Raw genomic sequence first — 18,537 nt, forward strand, 5'->3', positions numbered from 1 at the left:
CTTTCTTTTTCTCCACCTCTTTTTTCTTCCTCTGCTTTACCCCCTTTCCTAATTCTCTCCCTTCTCTAGCTATCTTTCCTCGCTCTCCTTTTCTTGTTTCTCTTTCTCCCCTCTTTTTGCTTCTCTCTCCCTTTCCTCATGTTAAATAAATCTTTCTGTTTGACTGACTTGGACCCTGATGAACCTTCAGGGAAACATTTAGCTTGAACAAATTGGGTTGAAGAATCAGCCAGAAAGTATGAGAAAGCCCAGGGTGGTGTGAAAGGACGCTTGTTTCTTCTCTCATAGGTGAATTTGCCTGCTTCACCATGTAGATTTTGTTAACCAGAGTGATTAATCAGTGCCAGTAAAAGCTAACCAATAGTTCTCTATTCATTGGCTCCCATAGCTTGGAGACCTAACTCTGGGAAGCACGGAAATCCAAAATCATTTCATAATAAAGATTGCACTCTATTCAGAAAAGTCACTAATGAACAAAAATCCTCCTCTTAGTAGTTTGGAACCCTGACATCCAGGAAAGTCTTTCTTGATTTTTCACTGACAGTCTTCTTGCAGTCAATTGTGACCTTGTCTCTTCTACGGATGAGTATGAGAGAACCCCCACAGGGCAAACTCGATCAATAACTTCAATGTCAATTTCTGTGCCAGGAAAGTTCTTTGTTTTTTTTTTTAAGTTGGCATGTCTGTGACATTCTTGCAGAAGTCAGTCATGCATAGCTATTCTGGTTAATGTTTTCAGCTCACCTGCAACCTTGATTAAGCTCACTGCCAAATGCCCACCACCTCCCATCCCCACTCTTCAATGAAAATGGAGAGAGGTCATCATAACATTTCTGCTGATTCTCAAACTGGCTACACACATTCTCTCTCTCTCTCTCTCTCTCTCTCTCTCTCTCTCTCTCTCTCTCTCTCTCTCTCTCTCACACACACACACACACACACACACACACACACACACACACACACACACAAGCAAACAACAACAAAACCCACCTCATACAACAAAATACTTCTATGGATGAGTTAGGGTGATTCAAAACCAATTGGGAATTTAAAATGGAACAATGGTTTGTCCAAGTGAATAACCTTGGTGCCTCCACATCTCCTTCTTGCCTTTTTATATCAGGTTTTCTATCACTGGAGACTAATTGGGGATATCTAAGCAATCACATTTAGAAATTTAGAAAGAGCTAGAATGATCTGTGAATATGAAGAATTCAAAGACATACATGATGATATGTCTTAAATGATACACACTGAAGAAAGCTGAACTAGAAATGCTATTAATATACCAAGACCTACTGCTAGATTAATGGAAACCATTTTAAACAGAAACAAAGCTCAACTAAACAAAATAAAACATTAGATGACACTGGTTTTAGAATTTTTTTGTTTTAACAAACAAAAAAACTACTAAGGTTTATAGCTCTATTATTATTCTTCAAAGTCTCTCTTTTAAGCCATTCTGGACAATCACATTGTGAGAGATGTTGTTGAAAGCACATTGGGGATTGTATTAATAGAAAGATTTTTAAAATCTGCTTTTCTCTTCAGTACAGAGGAAATGAATAAAATAGAAGACTAACGCATGATTTTAGTTTTATATCCCAGGTGGGAAAGCAAATCTTCTCTATTATGTCAAGAATAAGCTCCAGACCAAATTGTAAAATGATGCCTTTATCTTCATAGGGAATCAAAACTGGAAGGGACTTTCCAAATAATCTAAATGTTCACCTACTAGCATTTTACATATGAAGAAACTGAGGCCTGAGAAGCTGAAGTACCCAGGCACTAAATGTGATCCTGGGAAAGTAGCCAAGTACCATTCCACTCTTTTGGGCTTCTATTTTCACATCTGTGAAATGAGAGTATTAGAATGTTGAATTATCTCTAAGGATCCTTCTAGCTTTAAGGACTTAAAACAAGTTAGTATTAGAACCCATATCTCCTGCTTAGCCTGTTATACCACACATTTTGTTATAGCAGCTTATCCAACTTAATGGGGAGGATATTGGGACACTTATTCATATATTGTTTCATTGCTATTTAATGGTTTCACATGTCATTAAATAATTTATCCAACTAGATTAGGAGGTCTTATAATGAAAAAACAGAGCCATTTTGTTGTTGTTCAGTTATTTTAGTTGTGTCTGATTCTTCATGAGCCTGTTTGGAGTTTTCTTGGCAAAAATACTAGAGTGGTTTGCCATTTTCATCTCCAGTTCATTTTTAAATGAGGAAGCTGAGGGTTGCAATTTGCCCAGGGTCACATACCAATAAGTATCAGAGGCCAGATTTGAATTCAAGAAAATGAGTCTTCTTGATTTCAGGCCTGTTATTCTATCCACTGTACCACCTAGCCACCCACTGCCTTATACTTATTTATGTTCCCCACATTGACTAGCATAGAGATCATACTTAATAAAAATTTTTTGAATTGAATTAAATTGAATGGAAAATTCCTTAGCTTTTGCCATTGTACAGTGGTTTAGGGAGTTTGCTTTTTTTTTCTCCTTCTTCTCTTTCCCCTGTGGGGTTATAGGTTGCAAAGTGAATTTAAATACATGAAACTTTTAAAACATTTCAAGAATTGGGGAATATATGTGGAGCTGGTACTCACTTCCCTCCACCCCCAATGACAAACTAAGGCTGAGAATTCTTTTTAAAGGGTCACTAGAGACCAAGTTTCCTTGGTTAAACTACATGCCTTTTCTCCAGAGGAGACAGTTACAGTAATTCATTTCTCAAGGAAGAAGGAAAGGACAAAGTGGAGTAAAAATATAATGTAGATATTCAGAATGAGAATAGCTTAAAATGGCCTCCATATTTTGTATGGGTGGATACTGGACTAGAGGACTGCTCAGATCCTTTCTAATTCTTCAATTCTATAATCTCCAAGATGCTGCTGATAAAAAATAATAAAGCATACTTTTCTGATTTTCAAAAATATATCCAATATTTATCAAGTTATGAAGAAATACATAGAAGTAGTAATGTAGGAGAACCACTTGTAAATACTGATAAGATGACTATGCTATCCATGGGCAGTCAAGTCTAAGAATTTTGGGAATATCAGCAACCCTCAAACCCTCATCCCTAGTCAGATCGCTGGCCTTCCTTCCAGTCCACCGGGGAGATTGACCTAACTCCTTCTACTAGGCACAGCAGTCAAAGACTCCCTAGCTGCCACAGCTACTACAAATCTGGAAAACAATTTTCTTATTATTGAAAGTTCTTAGTACTGTCAAGGCTTTCAATGTCAGAAATCCAAAATGTCTTTATTACTGGAAATGATATGAAGGAAGATGCATTACCAGATGCTTTACTGCTATACCCCAAGGATCACAGAGCCTTTCTATATGATTTACAACTGAAACCATCTATAAGTGTTTCTTCTCCTATTAGAATGTGAGAATGTTCCTTTAGAACATGTCTGACTCTGCTTTTCTGTTTGTATGCCCAGTGTTTAGCAGTGTTTTCTACATAATAAATGTGCATCTTTCCTTCCTTCCTTCTTTGCTTCCTTTCTTCCTTCCTTCCTCTCTTCCTTTCTTCTTTCTGCTCTTCATTCCTCCTTCTCCCTCCCTCCTTCCCTTATTTCCTTCCCCCCTTCTTTCCTCCTGCCCTTCCTTCCTTGCTTCCTTCCTTCCTTTTTCCTGCTCTTCATTGCTTCTTCTCTCTTCCTTCCTTCTTTCCTCTCTCCCTTCCTTGCTTCCTTCCTTCCTTCTTCATGCTCTTCATTCCTTCTTCTCTCTTCCTTCCTTCTTTCCTCCCTCCCTCCCTTCTTTTTTTCCTTCCTTCCTTCATAGACCTAGCACCTGACTTAAATTGGGCTTTGGTGGGCTTATCTTGTATGCCCTTGTTAATATGACTTGATGTGTAGCATAGCTTTGTAATAAGAATACTGTGTCATTATAGGGTTCTACTTGTAATACTGATAATGTGATTTTAGGAGAATATAAAATAATTGAAGGACTTAGTGCTTGCCAACTGGGGAACAAATAACAAAATAACTCATGATAATTCAATTGATGTAAGTTTTCCAAAGCTTTTGCCTCACAACAACCCTATGAACTAGATTTTAAAGAAGCAGCTTGGCTACTTTTATTTTTAGATTAACTTTTTCCCATTTATTGAAGCAAGCATGTAGCACAGGATTCTTGTTCTTTACCCCTTTTCCCACAAAGTATATATTCCTGTGCCCTGGAAAATGTTGTCCAGCTGTTAAAGTCAAGTATCCTCTAAGTGACCCTGGTGTAATCCTTAAATTCATGCCCTTTTCCCAGTAACTGCTTGTTTTTCAGATGGATTCCTAGATAAGGAAAAATCTAAATCTAGTCGATATCTTGAGTTCTTTTGAGCATAATGCTTTCTTTTCCTGTTTGTAGATATACATAAGATGCTTTGATTCATTAAGCTGTTGGAAATTGCCTGACATGAATGAATGGATGAGTGAGTGTGTTATTTAGATTTTTACTATATAGAAGAAGGTAATGGGAATACAAGTAAAATATTAAGACAGTCTCTTTTAACAAGGAGCTCACATTCTAATGGTGGGGAACAAAATAGATGTTTAATTTGTAAGCCAAATGGAAAGATCTCATGGTTTTAAGGGTGCAGCAGCAAGTAGAAGGTAATGAATCTTTTCCAGTGTAATTTCCACTGCTAGATCATATTTTTTTTTTCAATTGAACCACTTGGGGGACAGCTGGGTAGCTCAGTGGATTGAGAGCCAAGCCTAGAGACAGGAGGTTCTGGTTTCAAATTTGACCTCAGACACTTCGTAGCTGTGTGATCCTGGGCAAGTCACTTAACCCCATTGCCTAGCCCTTACCACTCTTCTGCCTTAGAACCAATGCACAGTATTAATTCCAAGATGGAAGGTAAGGGTTAAAAAAAAGAGATAAGGATTAAAAATTTTTTTTTTAAGTTTCAACAATCATTTCCAACTTATCAGTAAAACTTAATTGTTGTGATGTGATGAGTTGATGTGTTCCCTCCAAAACCCTTTAAAAATGAGTCCTAAAGCTCCTGCCCCTTGAGCATTCTCCATGCTCCCTAGGGCTCCCAACTCAATCCATGGTTACACAAGTGAGACTCTCTTTCTCTACCTCCTCTTCCCCAGGCTACCTACCTGCTTCTCTTCATCATTCCATCCACCCACATCCCAGTGCCATCTGCCTCAGTACCCTTTTTGCCACTTGTCTCTATGCCTTTTTGAACTGCGATTGCAGCCCTATTTCCTGCTGCCATCATGAGCTTTCCTGGCAATTGGTCAATGAATTAGCTATGTCTTCCTTCATTTAATAATTTCATTCATTAAGTATCAAATCAGACTCTTTGAAACCTGATAAAAAGTCAAATTAAGCACTCTGGATCAGAGCTGCATTTGAGCCTCATCCCTTCCTCCAATCTCTCATTACCTAATTTAAATGCTCATTACTACACTTTAACAAGCTAAGATTGCATGCCACTGACCTTCACTGGGGCTCACCTGGAGAAGCACATAATTCATGGAAAAACCCTGAATGGTTAGATCCTGTCGGTCTGATGATTACATGACAAACAAGAGGTTGGCTGTGATTAGTGAGGACCAGGACCATAAGAACATCAAATGACTCTCCTAGGTCATACGTAGTCTTTCTAGTCCAGGTTTCTGTCTCACAAGGAGACATTTGATTGTCTTCATTCCATCACTAATTGTTAGTTTACTTAATAATTAAGTGTGAGAAGATAATAAGGGCATACTTCAGACATCTCTACTTTTACTAAATTGTTCCAGGGTTTGTGAATTTGCCTAAATTCTGCCAGGATCTTTTTAACCTCTAAAATGAACACATTTCACAAGTTTTTTTCATATTGTGTAAATTAATATGATTTTTTTTATTTTTTTGATTAAACTACTGTGTTCTTAGTGGCAAGGGAAGCCCTATCATTCTAGTGTTTTAAGGCTTGATAAATCAAATCTAGGCATAGCTAGATGGTACATTTGATAGAGTGCTGGACCTGGAGTCAGGAAAACTCATCTTTCTGAGTTCAAATCTGGCCTCAGTCACTTACCGGCTTTGTAACCCTGGGCAAGTCACTTAACCTAGTTTGCCTCAGTTTCCTCATTTGTAAAATGAAACGAAGAAGGAAGTCGCAAACCACTCTATTATCTTTGCCAAGAAAACACCTAGTGGGGTTTTTAGTAAATAAATAAATTAAGGGGGGGGGGGAAGAAAAACCCAGATGGGGTCATAAAGAGTCAGACATGACCAAAATGACTGAAAAGCAACAAAACCAAATTTGGTTCACTCTTTTTCATGATTTTACAGACTTCAATCATTTTCTCCCTAATCCTTCAACTTTAAAGAATGCTCCTTTTCCAAATAATGAATCAATTTAGGTCTCAATGATAAAGGAAATAAAACTCCTTCAAAAAAAGAAATGAAGAGAAAAACAGTAATATCATTCTAACTATATTCATTCAGAATTAGTATAATGAAAATCTCAAAATGCTTTGCTTAGAAGAGACCTGAACTTGAATTCTTCTTGTGATACTTAGTAGCTGTGTTATCTTTGGGAATTCACTCTATTTTGTGTCCTTTCTTCATTTGTAAACTGGGGATAATATTTCCCAGAATGTCTACCTCAATGGATCACTGTGAGGTTTAAATAAAATAATGTATGTAAAGGGCTTTTAAGCTGAAAGTAGTATATAAAAGTCAGCTGTTATTACTGTAAATATAGGGAATTGTCCTGGGGATAGTAAGGGCAGCTTCTAAGGAAAAGCAGGTAAAAGTTAGCCAGTCATAGATTTGGAACTGGGAGGAACCTTAGAGATTATCTAATCATCTCAACAAAATCCCAAATATTTATTAAGAACATGTTAATTTTTTTCAGCCCCTACAGAGATAATTTTCATGTTCAGTCATAAAGAACAAATAGAAATGAAAACTAATCAACTATTAAAATATACCAAGCTCTTTTTAAATCAGCAGAGATGTGAACTCTCTAATAGGGTCCATGATAGCATATTCCCGATCCACTAAAGAACTTTATTGGATTTTCATCGATTCCACAAGTATTACATTTCTATTATATTCGGAATACAGCACTAAGTACCATGAAAGACATACAGAAAATGAAGATAAAGTTCCTACCCATAAGGAGCATCAAATTTTGTTGAGGAGACAAGACTATGATGTGCCACACAAAGCAAGATGATAGATACATTATTGAATGCAAAGGTGAGGATGTAGACAGTAAGAGGAGTTTAGAGAAGAAAGAAATGAGTATGGCCTTCATAGGCAGAGGTTTAAGGGAAAAGGTGAAGAACAGGTAGTATCAGGATTGGGAGGAAAATGGGCTCTCTAAGGCAATAGTTCTGAGGACCATTAAAGGTCTATAAAAGTTCTTCAACCGTGAGAGCAATATTGTAATGATAATCAACTGCAAGATCATATTGCAAGATTGAACTGCAGTTCAAAATGTTTCCCTCCTTCCCACCCTCCCCACCATTCTCCCTCTCTTGAGATGGTAAGCAATTTTGTATAGGTTTTACATGTTTTACATTTTTTTGAGTTCCAAACTCTTTTCCTCCCTCTCATCTCTTTCCCTCCTTTAGAAAACAAACAATATTATTTTGATTATATATGAGAAATCATATAAAACATTTTCATATTAGCCATGTTACAAAAGAAAACAAAGGCCAACTTCTCCCCCAGCAAAAAAACCCAACCAAACAAAAAAAAAAAAAACAAATATACCCAAGAATAATAAAATAAAAAAAATGTTTTAATATACATTCAGAGTTCATTGATCCTTTCTGGAGGTAGAAAGCATTTTTCATCACAGGTACTTTGTAATTATCACAAATCATTGTCTTGATCAGAATAGCTAAATCTTTCATAATTGATCATCTTTACAATATTGTTGTTACTATGTGCAATATTCATTTCACTTTGCATCAGTTCATTTAAGTCTTCCCAGGTTTTTCTGAAACCATCCCCTTCATCATTTCTTATACCACAATAGTATTGTTTAGCCATTCCCCAATTGATGAGCATCCCCTTTATTTCCAAGTCTTTGCTACCACAAAAAGAGCTGATATAAATATTTTCATATGAATAAATCCATTGTCCTTTTCTTGAATTTCATTAGGATATAGACCCTGTAGTGGTATTCCTAGGTTAAATGAGATGCACAATTTTATAGTCCTTTGGGTATAGTTCCAGATTGTTCTCCAGAATAGTATGACTTGGTAGCAACTCCACAAACAGTGCATTTGTGTCTCAGTTTTTCCATATCTCCTCCAGCATGTATTGCTTGCCTTTTTTGTTATGTTAGCAGATCTGATGGTTGTAAGGTGGTACATCCTTACATTTTTTATTTATTAAATTTAAATTTTATTTATTAAATTTAAATTTTAAATTTCTCTTAAATCAGTAGTTATTTATAGCATTTTTTCATGTGACTATTTGATTGCTTTAATTTCTTCTTCTGAAAACTCCTGTTTGCATCCTTGGAACATTTATCAACTGAAGAATGGCTCTTATTTTGTAAATTTGGCTCAGTTCCCTATATATTTGAGAAATGAGGCCTTTATCAGAGAAAGTTGCTGTGAAAAAAAAAATTTCTCCTAGTTTCCTATTTTCCTTCTAATTTTTACTGCATTCATTTTACTTGTGCAAAAGCTTTTTAGTTTCATATAATCAACATTATTCACTTTATATTTCATAATACTTTCTATCTCTTATTTGGTCATAAGCTCTTCTCTTATCCATAGATCTAACATGTATTTTTTTTACCTTTTATTTTATTTTCTAAAATTTATTTAGAATACTTTTCCATGCTTACATGATTCATGATTTTTCCCACCCCTTTTCGCTCCCCCCTCCTGGAGCTAACAAGCAATTCCATTGGGTTATACATGTATCATTGTTCAAAACCTCTTTCATTGTTATTTATATTTGCAATAAAGTGATCTTTTAACATTAAAACATGTAATGATTGAAATGGGTTTGACAAATATAAGAATTTAAAAAATTATTGTTGTGGTCACCATTAATAAAAAATAATTAACTTCTTATGTCAAAAGGACTGTTAGCAGCTTTTATTTACAACATGGTAAAGATAGGAAAGTAGGAAATATAAGAAAGAGGTAGAAAAAAGCCACCTAGCTAAAAATACCCTATATCCTGATCCTAATATCTCTAGACCACAAATGCAAATTCAAAAGTGAATCTCACCAGAATTCAAAGTCCTAATTAGGAAGCAGAAATATGCAGAGCCAGGACACAGGGCACATGAGGCTAAGACTGGCAAAAATCTCACTAAAGCTCATGTTAAAGAGAGAGTCTGAAGCAGAGAGAGAGAGAGAGAGAGAGAGAGAGAGAGAGAGAGAGAGAGAGAGAGAGAGAGAGAGAGAGAGAAACAGACAGACAGACAGACAGACAGAGATAGACAGACAGAGACAGAGACAGACAGAGAGTCCTTGCCAAAGAGCCATGGAAGGAAGGAATCAATCTTCTCCTCCATCTCATCTTTTATAGTCCTTTTTCCATGTCACTTCCTGTCTCTTTCCCACTTCACAGGAACCAATCACAACCTCCCAATTTGCCTAGCACTGTCTATCGGGGGTGGGTGGGTGGTGGTGGGGTGGTGGGGACAGTGCTTGTGGCCTTTGGGGGTGTGAAATTTTTTTCCTAGTAAGTGACTTGTGAACTCTCTTACTTAGTGACTTACTAAGTGTTAAGTATGGGTACTTTAAATTCTTGATTGATTAAATTAAAGGTTGCTGATTGATCACACTAAAAATAAAAAGAGTTTAATTATCTCTTCACAATCTACCCCCCTGTGATTCTATTGGGAGAAAAGCATGTTGAAATCTCCCAGATTTACATGCCTAGTCTCCCCAATGAATCATTTCACATAACTAGATTGTATCTCTAAAGATCTTTTGGCTAGAGGTGCATACATCATTGCACTATCTAAGAAGAAATTACAATAATTTGGGGATAAGAGAGAAAGAAAAAAAAGGGAGAGAGAGCAAAACCAATGATTGGTAGTCTCATTGACAAAAAAAGCCAATTAGGGGGCACTCCCCTTTGTCATAAGAGTTTACATTCAAAATAAACATGTTCATGTAACTTACTAACTCTAATTATATCCCTATCAAACCATGTGATCGATCCTATGATTTTCTTCTGCCTTTCTATTTCCACAGTTCCTTCTCAGGATGTGGATATTCTTTCATATAAGTTCTTCTGGATTGTCCTAGATCATTGCATTGCTGCTAGTAGAAAAGTCTATTACATTTGGTTGTGCCATAATGTATCAGTCTCTGTGTACAGTGTTCTCCTGGTTCTGCTCCTTTCACTCTGCATCAATTTCTGGAGGTCTTTCCAGTTAATGTGGAATTCTGCCAGTTCATTATTCCTTTCATCACAATAGTATTCCATCACCAACAGATACCACAATTTGTTCAGCCATTCTCCAATTGATGGACACCCCCTCATTTTCCATTTTTTTTTTTTGCCAACAAAAAGAGTATGGCTATGAATGTTTTGGTACAAATCCTTTTCTTTATTATCTCTTTGGGGTAGAAACCCAGCAGGGCTATGACTGGATCAAAGGGCAGGCAATCTTTTAAAGCCATTTGGGCATAATTCCAAATTGCCCTCCAGAATGGTTGGACCAATTTACAACTTCATCAGGAATGCATTAGTGTCCCAATTTTGCCACATCCCCTCCAACATTTATTATTTTTCTTTGCTGCCATATTGGCCAATCTCCTAGGTGTGAGGTGGTATCTCAGAGCTGTTTTGATTTGCATTTCTCTAATCAAGAGGTATTTAGAATACTTTTTCATGTGATTATTGATAGTTTTTATTTCTTCAGCTGAAAACTGCCTATTGATATCCCTTGACCATTTGTCAGTTGGAAAATGGATTGATTTTTTTTTTTTTGTAAACTTGACTTAGTTCCTTATATATTTGGGATATTAAACCTTTGTCAGAGAGTTTTGTTATAAAAATGTTTCCCAGTTTGTTGCTTTCCTTCTAAAAAAATATGGAACACTTCATAAATTTGCGTGTCATTCTATGGCAGGGGCCATTATAATCTTCTCTGTATTGTTCCAATTTTAGTATATGTGCTGCTGAAGTGAGCCAAAGCAAATATTTACATTTTTTGTCAGAAATACAAATTTTTTCACTTTATTTTTCTTTGTTTTCCTCCCAAATGTGGCTAGTATATAAAGTTTATGGACTGATTTTCCTAGGACTTATGTTAAGAAGTTCTCCTCAACCCTTTTTAATTCTAAGGCTTTCTATTTTTTTAGTTACTTTCTATTTATCCTATATTATAGCTTGCTTTGTATATATTTGTTTGCATATTGTTTCTCCCACTAAATTGTAAGCTCCCTGAGGACTGAGACTATCTTTTGCCTCTTTTTTGTATCCCTAGCACTTAACACAGTGCTGGCACTTAGTAAATATTTATTGATTCATTCATTATTATTTAGCAGATTAATTTAATTTCTGGCCTCCACAAATCTTTCAATATGGAATTTCTTATTCCATCTCTTGCAAAGTGGTACCACTTATGTATGGTGGCAAGTAGGCATGTCTATATAGATGATCCATGGAGTCTTTTTGCCACCAAAGAGAAATCATAGTTAAGAGAACAAAAATTTGACAGTTGATAAAGGTAATAGATTCCTCATCTACCCCATAGCCTATTCCCCCACACCACTTCCACCACTACCATTGTGCTAATCACAGTCTAGGAAGACATCCTTTCCCCTGCAACAACATATAAAAAGAATCAGGCCTAAACAAGAAGTATTAAAATTATGCTAGAGCCTACTTCATTGGGGTTTATGAGAAATATACTGATAGAGAAAATGTCAACTTGGATGTCTATAGGAACTGGGCAATGCAGAGAATTAAGAAGAGAGTAGGTCTAAGAATCAAAAAGTCCTAGATTTAAATACCAATTCTGATCACTTATAAATTGTGCAACAGATAACAAAATTAGTAGACTTAATCCACAGTCTCCCTCTTGCAGGAAAACAGTCATAGAAATTGAAACTAGAAGTTGTTGGAACTAGAATAGTCCTTAGAAACCATCTAGTTCATCATCTTCATTTTAGAGATGAGGAAAATGATGCCCAAGAAATGGGCTGTGATTTTCTCAAGATCACATTTTCTGTAGGCATCAGAAATAGGTTTTGAACCTAGGTCTTCTTATTTCTTCTTCTAAAATAAAACCCTTACCTTCTGTCTTAGAAACAATAGTATGTATTGGTTCCAAGGTAGAAGAGTGGTAAGGGTTAGGAAATGGGGGTTAAGTGACCTGCCCAGGGTCATCCAGCTAGGAAGTGTCTGAGGCCAGATTTTAACCCAGGACCTCCCATCTCTAGACCTGGCTCTCAATCCATTGAGCCACCTTTCTGTCCTCCCCTAATTTCTAATCCAATGTCCCCCACTCCACTAGCTCTTTTTGATCCATCTTTCCAGACTGAACAAGTATTTTAACATGATTTAGATTGCACCTATTTCAAACAGTACACATACTTACATTTAAATGACTAAATGTGGCTTCTAGAAAGAATTAAAAAACTTCTAGGGAAGTCAGATCTAGCAAAATAATGAAGTCCTCCAGTGAAAATCCAAGTCAAGAAGAGCCACCTTTTGTTTCCCATCTTCTCTAACCCTACCCCCCAAATAAAGGAAACTATGTATATTTATCCAACTTAATCTCAGATTATACTGGAACAGGAGAAGTGGTTAAGTGTTTATGTTATGAAAACTTGTCTGCATATAATGTAAACAAAGGAAGTTGAGATGTCAGCAAAGCTGAAATGGAAAAGACCAAGTGGTAAAAGTTACTAATTGAGTGTCTGTAGAGATGGCAACAAAACAAGTGTTTAATTGGGGTAGGTGCCACTGACACACTTAAAAATAAGATTTGCTTCGGATAAGTCTTACACCTTACTTTCCTCCAGTATTCTGCCATGCCAAGACAATGGCCACCATGCTGTTTTATTGTACAAGATACTCCCATCTTCCTACTCCTGGGTATTTTCACTGATTTTCCTCATGTCCTTGCTAAAATCATACCTTCTGTAAATAGTCCTGATCCCCCTTAATGCTAATGCCTTTCCTTTGTTAATGATCTTCAATTTATCCTATGTCTTTTTTTAAAAACCCTTACGTTCTTTCTTAGTTGAGTATCTAAATGTCAGTTCTAAGATAGAAGGACAGCAAGGGCTAGGCAATTGGGGGTAAAGTGACTTGCCCAGGGCCATACAACTAGGTAGTGTCTGAAACCATTTATGAACCCAGGTTGTCTTGATGCAGGTCTGGTGCTCTATTCACTGTGCTACCTAGTGGCCTCATCCTATATCTCTATCTATTCCTTTATCCTATATCTATCTTGTTTGTAAATAGTTGTTTTCATCTTGTCTCTCCCATTAGACTGTGAACTCCTTGAGGGCAGGGATTTTTTTTTTGCCTTTATGTCAATGTCTGCACAAACTAGGCACTTAATAAATGTCAGTTAACTTGATTTAATGAACTTCAATTTACATAATGGAGTATTGATTGTACCACCTTTCCAAGGGACATTGTCTACAGAAGCGGGGCATGATCATGTGATAGAAAAATGGTGATCAGAATATTTGGCTTTGGAAATTACAGGTTGGCGCTCCCCCTCTTCTCTGTGATGTGCTCCAAATGCTGCAGAAGGAGGAAGAACAGTGTCTTCAAGAACTGTCAAAAGAATGGAAGAACAACTCTGAAAATGAGCAGCCCATATCAGGTACAGGGCAAACTTTTGTTGCATTATTCTTTTGCATTTAGTTAGTTCATTGACTCTATGTAGATGATTTATCCAAGTGGATATTCTTCTGATCAAGGAATCCTCCTTGTAGTCTTTAAGGATGCAGTTGGATGGTCTATATGCATCCTGCAAATCAGATAATACCTAGTGCTCTGTTCACACGGCCTGCAGAGGTGCAGCCTGTTTATTTCATAATCTAACTTCTGCACAAGTATTCCCACTAGCTAGGTCCCTCAGTGGATAGAAAGCCAAGCCTAGGGATGAGGTCCTAAGTTCAAATCTGGACTCAGACACTTCCTAGCTATATGACCTTGGGCAAATCATGTTAACTTCCATTCCTTGCCCTTGTTGCTCTTCTGCATTGGAACTAATGCATGGTATTGATTCTAAAATGGAAGGTAAAGGTAAAAAAAATACCACTAAATTGATGATTTCAACAAAAGAAAAGGAAAAAAAGAAAGATCTCCCATCGAACATAACCGCTTCCATATCACAACACCACTGCCATGCCAACCAAAGTCTGGATAGTGATGTTTTTCTCTAAAACTACCAATAGAAAGAACAAAGTCTAAAAATAAAGTGTTAATGTGGTAGAGCCTGCCCCTATTCAAATATATGTAAAATGAAGTGATAGAGTAAGAGCCAGCTTGGGTAGTTATAAGAGACAGAGATGGTATGGAGAATTGGATGGAGTTCTGGACTTGTGGTCAGGAAGTCCTAAATTCAGATCTCACTTCTGATACTAGATGTGTGACCATGGGCAAGCCATTAATTTCTCTGTCCATCAGTTTTTTCATCAGGAAAGTGGGAAGAATAATTATCTCAGAGTGTTGGTGTGACACTCAAATGAGATCTATGTGAGACATCTTATCAACTTTAAAACTGCTAGTGGCCTCCTTTTCCCCCAGTTACTTTGAATTTATTTTTAAAATATATTTTGTATATATTTAGATCTATAAGGACTGTTTCCTTTACAAAATGTAAGCTCTTTGAGATCAGAGACTTTCATAATTGTCTTTGCTTCCCCCAGCACCCAGCACAGAGCCTGGTGCATAGTGGGTATTATATAAGTGGCATAAATGCCAGTATTGTTTTTCTATTAACAGAGTGACATATTGGAGCCTATCAATAATCTGAGAATCATTTTGTCTTTGATGACAATGGATGTCACTTCATCGTTTTGAGTATCATTTTTCTCCTCTGCAAAATGAGGTTAAGAATACTTGTACTTTATAAAGATGTTGTAATAATGTATATAAGTAAAGTGCTTTACAAATTTTAAAGCATTATATACGTGCTGGTTAATATTCGTTTGGCAGATAGGTGGTGTAGTATATTGAGTGCTGGACCTAGAGTTAGGAAGACTCATCTTCCTAATTCAAATCTGGCCTCAGCCACTTATTAGCTATGTGATCCTGAATGTGTCATTTTATCCTGTTTGCCTTGGTTTTTTTAATATATAAAATGAGCCAGAAAGGAAAATAACAAACAACTCTAGTGTCTTCACCCAAATGGGGCCCTAGAGAGGCAGATATGACCAAACAATATTAGTTTAATACATCAAGAATGTGGGTTTGAGGAGGAATACATCCCGTCACCCGGCAGGAAGAAGGGGTGCAATGTCCCTCTTCAGCTCACTTCCACACTCAGTTACCATATCCTCAGATATCTCCAAATTTATGAAGACTGTCTGAGCCCCAGACCTTTCCAGAAAAAAGTAACTGAGGGAGTGATAGCCAAAGAAAAATCCAGATGTTTTTCTGCCTCTTCAGATGTGACATGGCATAAGAACATCATCTGAGATGGATCTATTCTTATCCAAACAGTTGATAAATGGGGGCTAGTCCCCTTGTTTTAGACATCACAGAATAAATGGTTAAACTGCTCAGAACTGGACTATTTGGAGAGGGAGTTGTGGGGACCCGGGATGCTATGGGAAGAATCAAGGGAAGCGGGTTAATATTTGAACTCCAGAAAAGTCACAGGAAGTCCCAATTATGGAGCTGTCACTGAGCCCAGGCACACTTATCACAAATAAAAAATTAACTCTTCTCCTATTCTAGGTTGTTTAGTTTTGCCCAAGGTCTTCCTCCTTTTTTTTGTGAACTTCTCAGGGTCACCCTAATAATTACTTAGCTGGCTATGATGGGCAATTTATAACCATGCCCCAGAGCAAACACAGGAAGCCTCCTGGGTCCCTCTATTCTCTTCAATGCAGGGTGTCATAATTCAACTCAATTCAGGTTGACAAACACTTTTTGTGTATATAGTAATGCACTGTCCTAGGTACTGGGAACACAAAAATGAAAGAAGACATTGTTCCTGGCTTCAAGAATCTTACATCAACTTGCATTAATATTGTAAAAAAGCATCTAGGTGGAGGCAGATAGGTAGCAGAATGGATAGAGCACCAGACCTGGAGACAGGAGGACCTGAGTTATGAAGGTCCTTCAGTGTCCAAAAGAGGATTTTATATTTGATTCTGAAGATAATAGGGAGCCACTGGAGTTTATTAAATGGGGAGGAAGAGAAGGGTATAATATGGTCAGACACATTTTAGGAAGATCAAAATAAGAAATAATGGGTGGATGATTAGATAAAAGACTAGAGAAGAGATGGTACAGATGTAGAAATAGGTAGGATTTAGAAAATTATTGGATGTAGAAAGTGAAGAAAAGAAGGGTTTTTAAAAAATACTTGAAGTAGGGGTGGCCAGGTAGTTCAGTGGATTGAGAGTCGGGTTCAGAGAGGGGAGGTCCTTGGCTCAAATCAGAGCTCAGATATTTCCTAATTGTGTGACCCTGGGCAAGTCATTTAACCCCCAATTGTCTAGCTCTTCTGCCTTGAAACCAATACACAGTATTGACTCTAAGATGGAAGGTAAAGTTTAAAAGAAAAGAAAAGAAAGTACTTGGAAGTAGGGGTTACTGGGGAAATAGTAGTATCATAGGTGGAAATATGGAAGTTAGAAGGGAGCTGGTTTCTTGGAGGGAAAGTAATGATTCTGGTTTCATACATCTAGAATTTTTCATATATCCCATTTATATATATGGAAAATCCAAGTGGAGATATCTAACAGGCAGGTGAAAATGCAGAACTGTGGTTCAGATTAGCTCCTGGGGGTAGAGATAGTAATCTGGGAGTCATCAATACAGAGGATCATGGTTACAGGTAAGATTGATATGGGAGCTAGTATAAAGATCAAAGAGAAGAAAAATAAGCCCAAGAACTAAGCCTTGGGAGTTATCTACACTTCATGTGTGAGAAGAAGGTGAGGAGTCAATAAAGGAGACCAGACAGAAGGCTAAGTAGAGAATCAGTAAAGTACAGTGTCACAAGAATGAAAGAGGAGAGCTTTAAGAAGAAAACAGTGGTCAACAGGTTTGAATACTTCAGAAAGTCGAGGAGGATCAAAGACTGAAGAAAGTCTCATAAGGGAGTGGTTGCTAATCTAACCCTATAAAAGGCATGGCCTTGACCAAAGACAGGTGGGTAGGTGATGAGGAACAAATCCATAGTGAGAAAGTTGATACAGTGACTTTAGATTACACAAAATATAATAATTAGTAAATATAATGTTTATTGTTTTCTATCAATTTTACTATATTCATATATAATATAACAAATGATATTTATATCGATGCATTGACAATATAAATAATAATTAAAATAAAAATAATTTTAGCAGTGAAGTGGAAGAAAAATATTTGGTTGATATCTTGAAGGGGTAAAAAGAATAAAGGAAAAAATTTAAAAGTATGGGATATTTTTATGAGTTGAATAGAAGAAAGTAGAGGAGGGAAAAACTAGACATGCAGGAAGAGAAAGGAATGATGAATGGAGCAAGGAGAAGACAGAAAGTGAACAGATCAAAGGAATGACTGAATAAGTTAGTTTTGGCAAGAAGGAAAGCCAGCCTTATCTTCTGGGACCTTGAGAAGGAGGAGAGAATAGGAAGAGACATTTAGAGGGTTCAAAGGGTGGAGAATTGGAGTTAAGGGAGGTCATATTAGATGGCCTTCATCCTTTTTTTTTTTAGTGGGAGGATGAATGCCTTCTGCTCAGAGTAGAGATGAAGATGGGCCCTAAAGTACTTGTAATAGCAATTGTGAAAGGTAATCAATGAAGATGTAAGAGGTAATCAATCAATGTCTTCCCTGGCCCCTGATCTTAAGTTGTTTTGGTTATGACAAGATGGGACTCTCTCAGAGGTATGGCAAGAAAATGGTAAAAATGGACCTTTTTTCTTTATTGTGACTCTATTGAAGCTCTTTCAAACCTTTTCATTCTTCTTCAAACCTCCCGTGGCTCCCCCAATCATGCAGGATCTTTGCCTTATGTTTTAGAAAAAAAAATCTGCCTACTATGCTTCCTTTTCTTCCCTTTCCCTTAATTCATATCACCTTCTGCCACTGTGTCCCCCTTCATCTTTCTCTCTCATGAAAAAGTAGTCTTATTCCTAATCTTTACTCACCCAAGCTATCTCATTCTATCCTGTCTCCTCCAACAAATTGCCCCCATCCCCATCATCTTCACTCTATTATTTCAATTTCTCCTTGTCTATTGGCTCCTTTCCTACTGTCTACAAAATGCCCATATCTCCTCCATCATCAAAAACACCTTCATTTGATCCTTCCATCCTCGTTACCTCTATTTCTTCTGCCTTTTGTGGCTAAACTGTTTGAGAAGACAAACTATAATAGTTGC

At 36.9% G+C, this 18,537-nt stretch overlaps 1 protein-coding gene and 1 non-coding gene across 3 annotated transcripts in view; one reads left to right on the forward strand and one right to left on the reverse strand.

The window, feature by feature from the left end:
* The window catches only part of SCTR (secretin receptor), a 92,825-nt gene that overhangs the window by 838 nt on the left and 73,450 nt on the right, over positions 1–18,537 (forward strand). For both annotated transcript variants that reach the window (XM_056793754.1, XM_056793755.1), the window contains exon 2: positions 13,689–13,809. In XM_056793754.1, the coding sequence (XP_056649732.1) occupies positions 13,689–13,809 (121 nt within the window). The remainder of the gene's footprint in view (positions 1–13,688; positions 13,810–18,537) is intronic.
* Positions 11,050–11,154, reverse strand: LOC130454104 (U6 spliceosomal RNA). Its single transcript, XR_008911788.1, has one exon. It is a non-coding gene; the product is annotated as a U6 spliceosomal RNA (small nuclear RNA).

The sequence above is a fragment of the Monodelphis domestica genome, chromosome 4 (assembly GCF_027887165.1).
Source record: "Monodelphis domestica isolate mMonDom1 chromosome 4, mMonDom1.pri, whole genome shotgun sequence".
Classification (NCBI taxonomy): Eukaryota; Metazoa; Chordata; class Mammalia; order Didelphimorphia; family Didelphidae; genus Monodelphis; species Monodelphis domestica.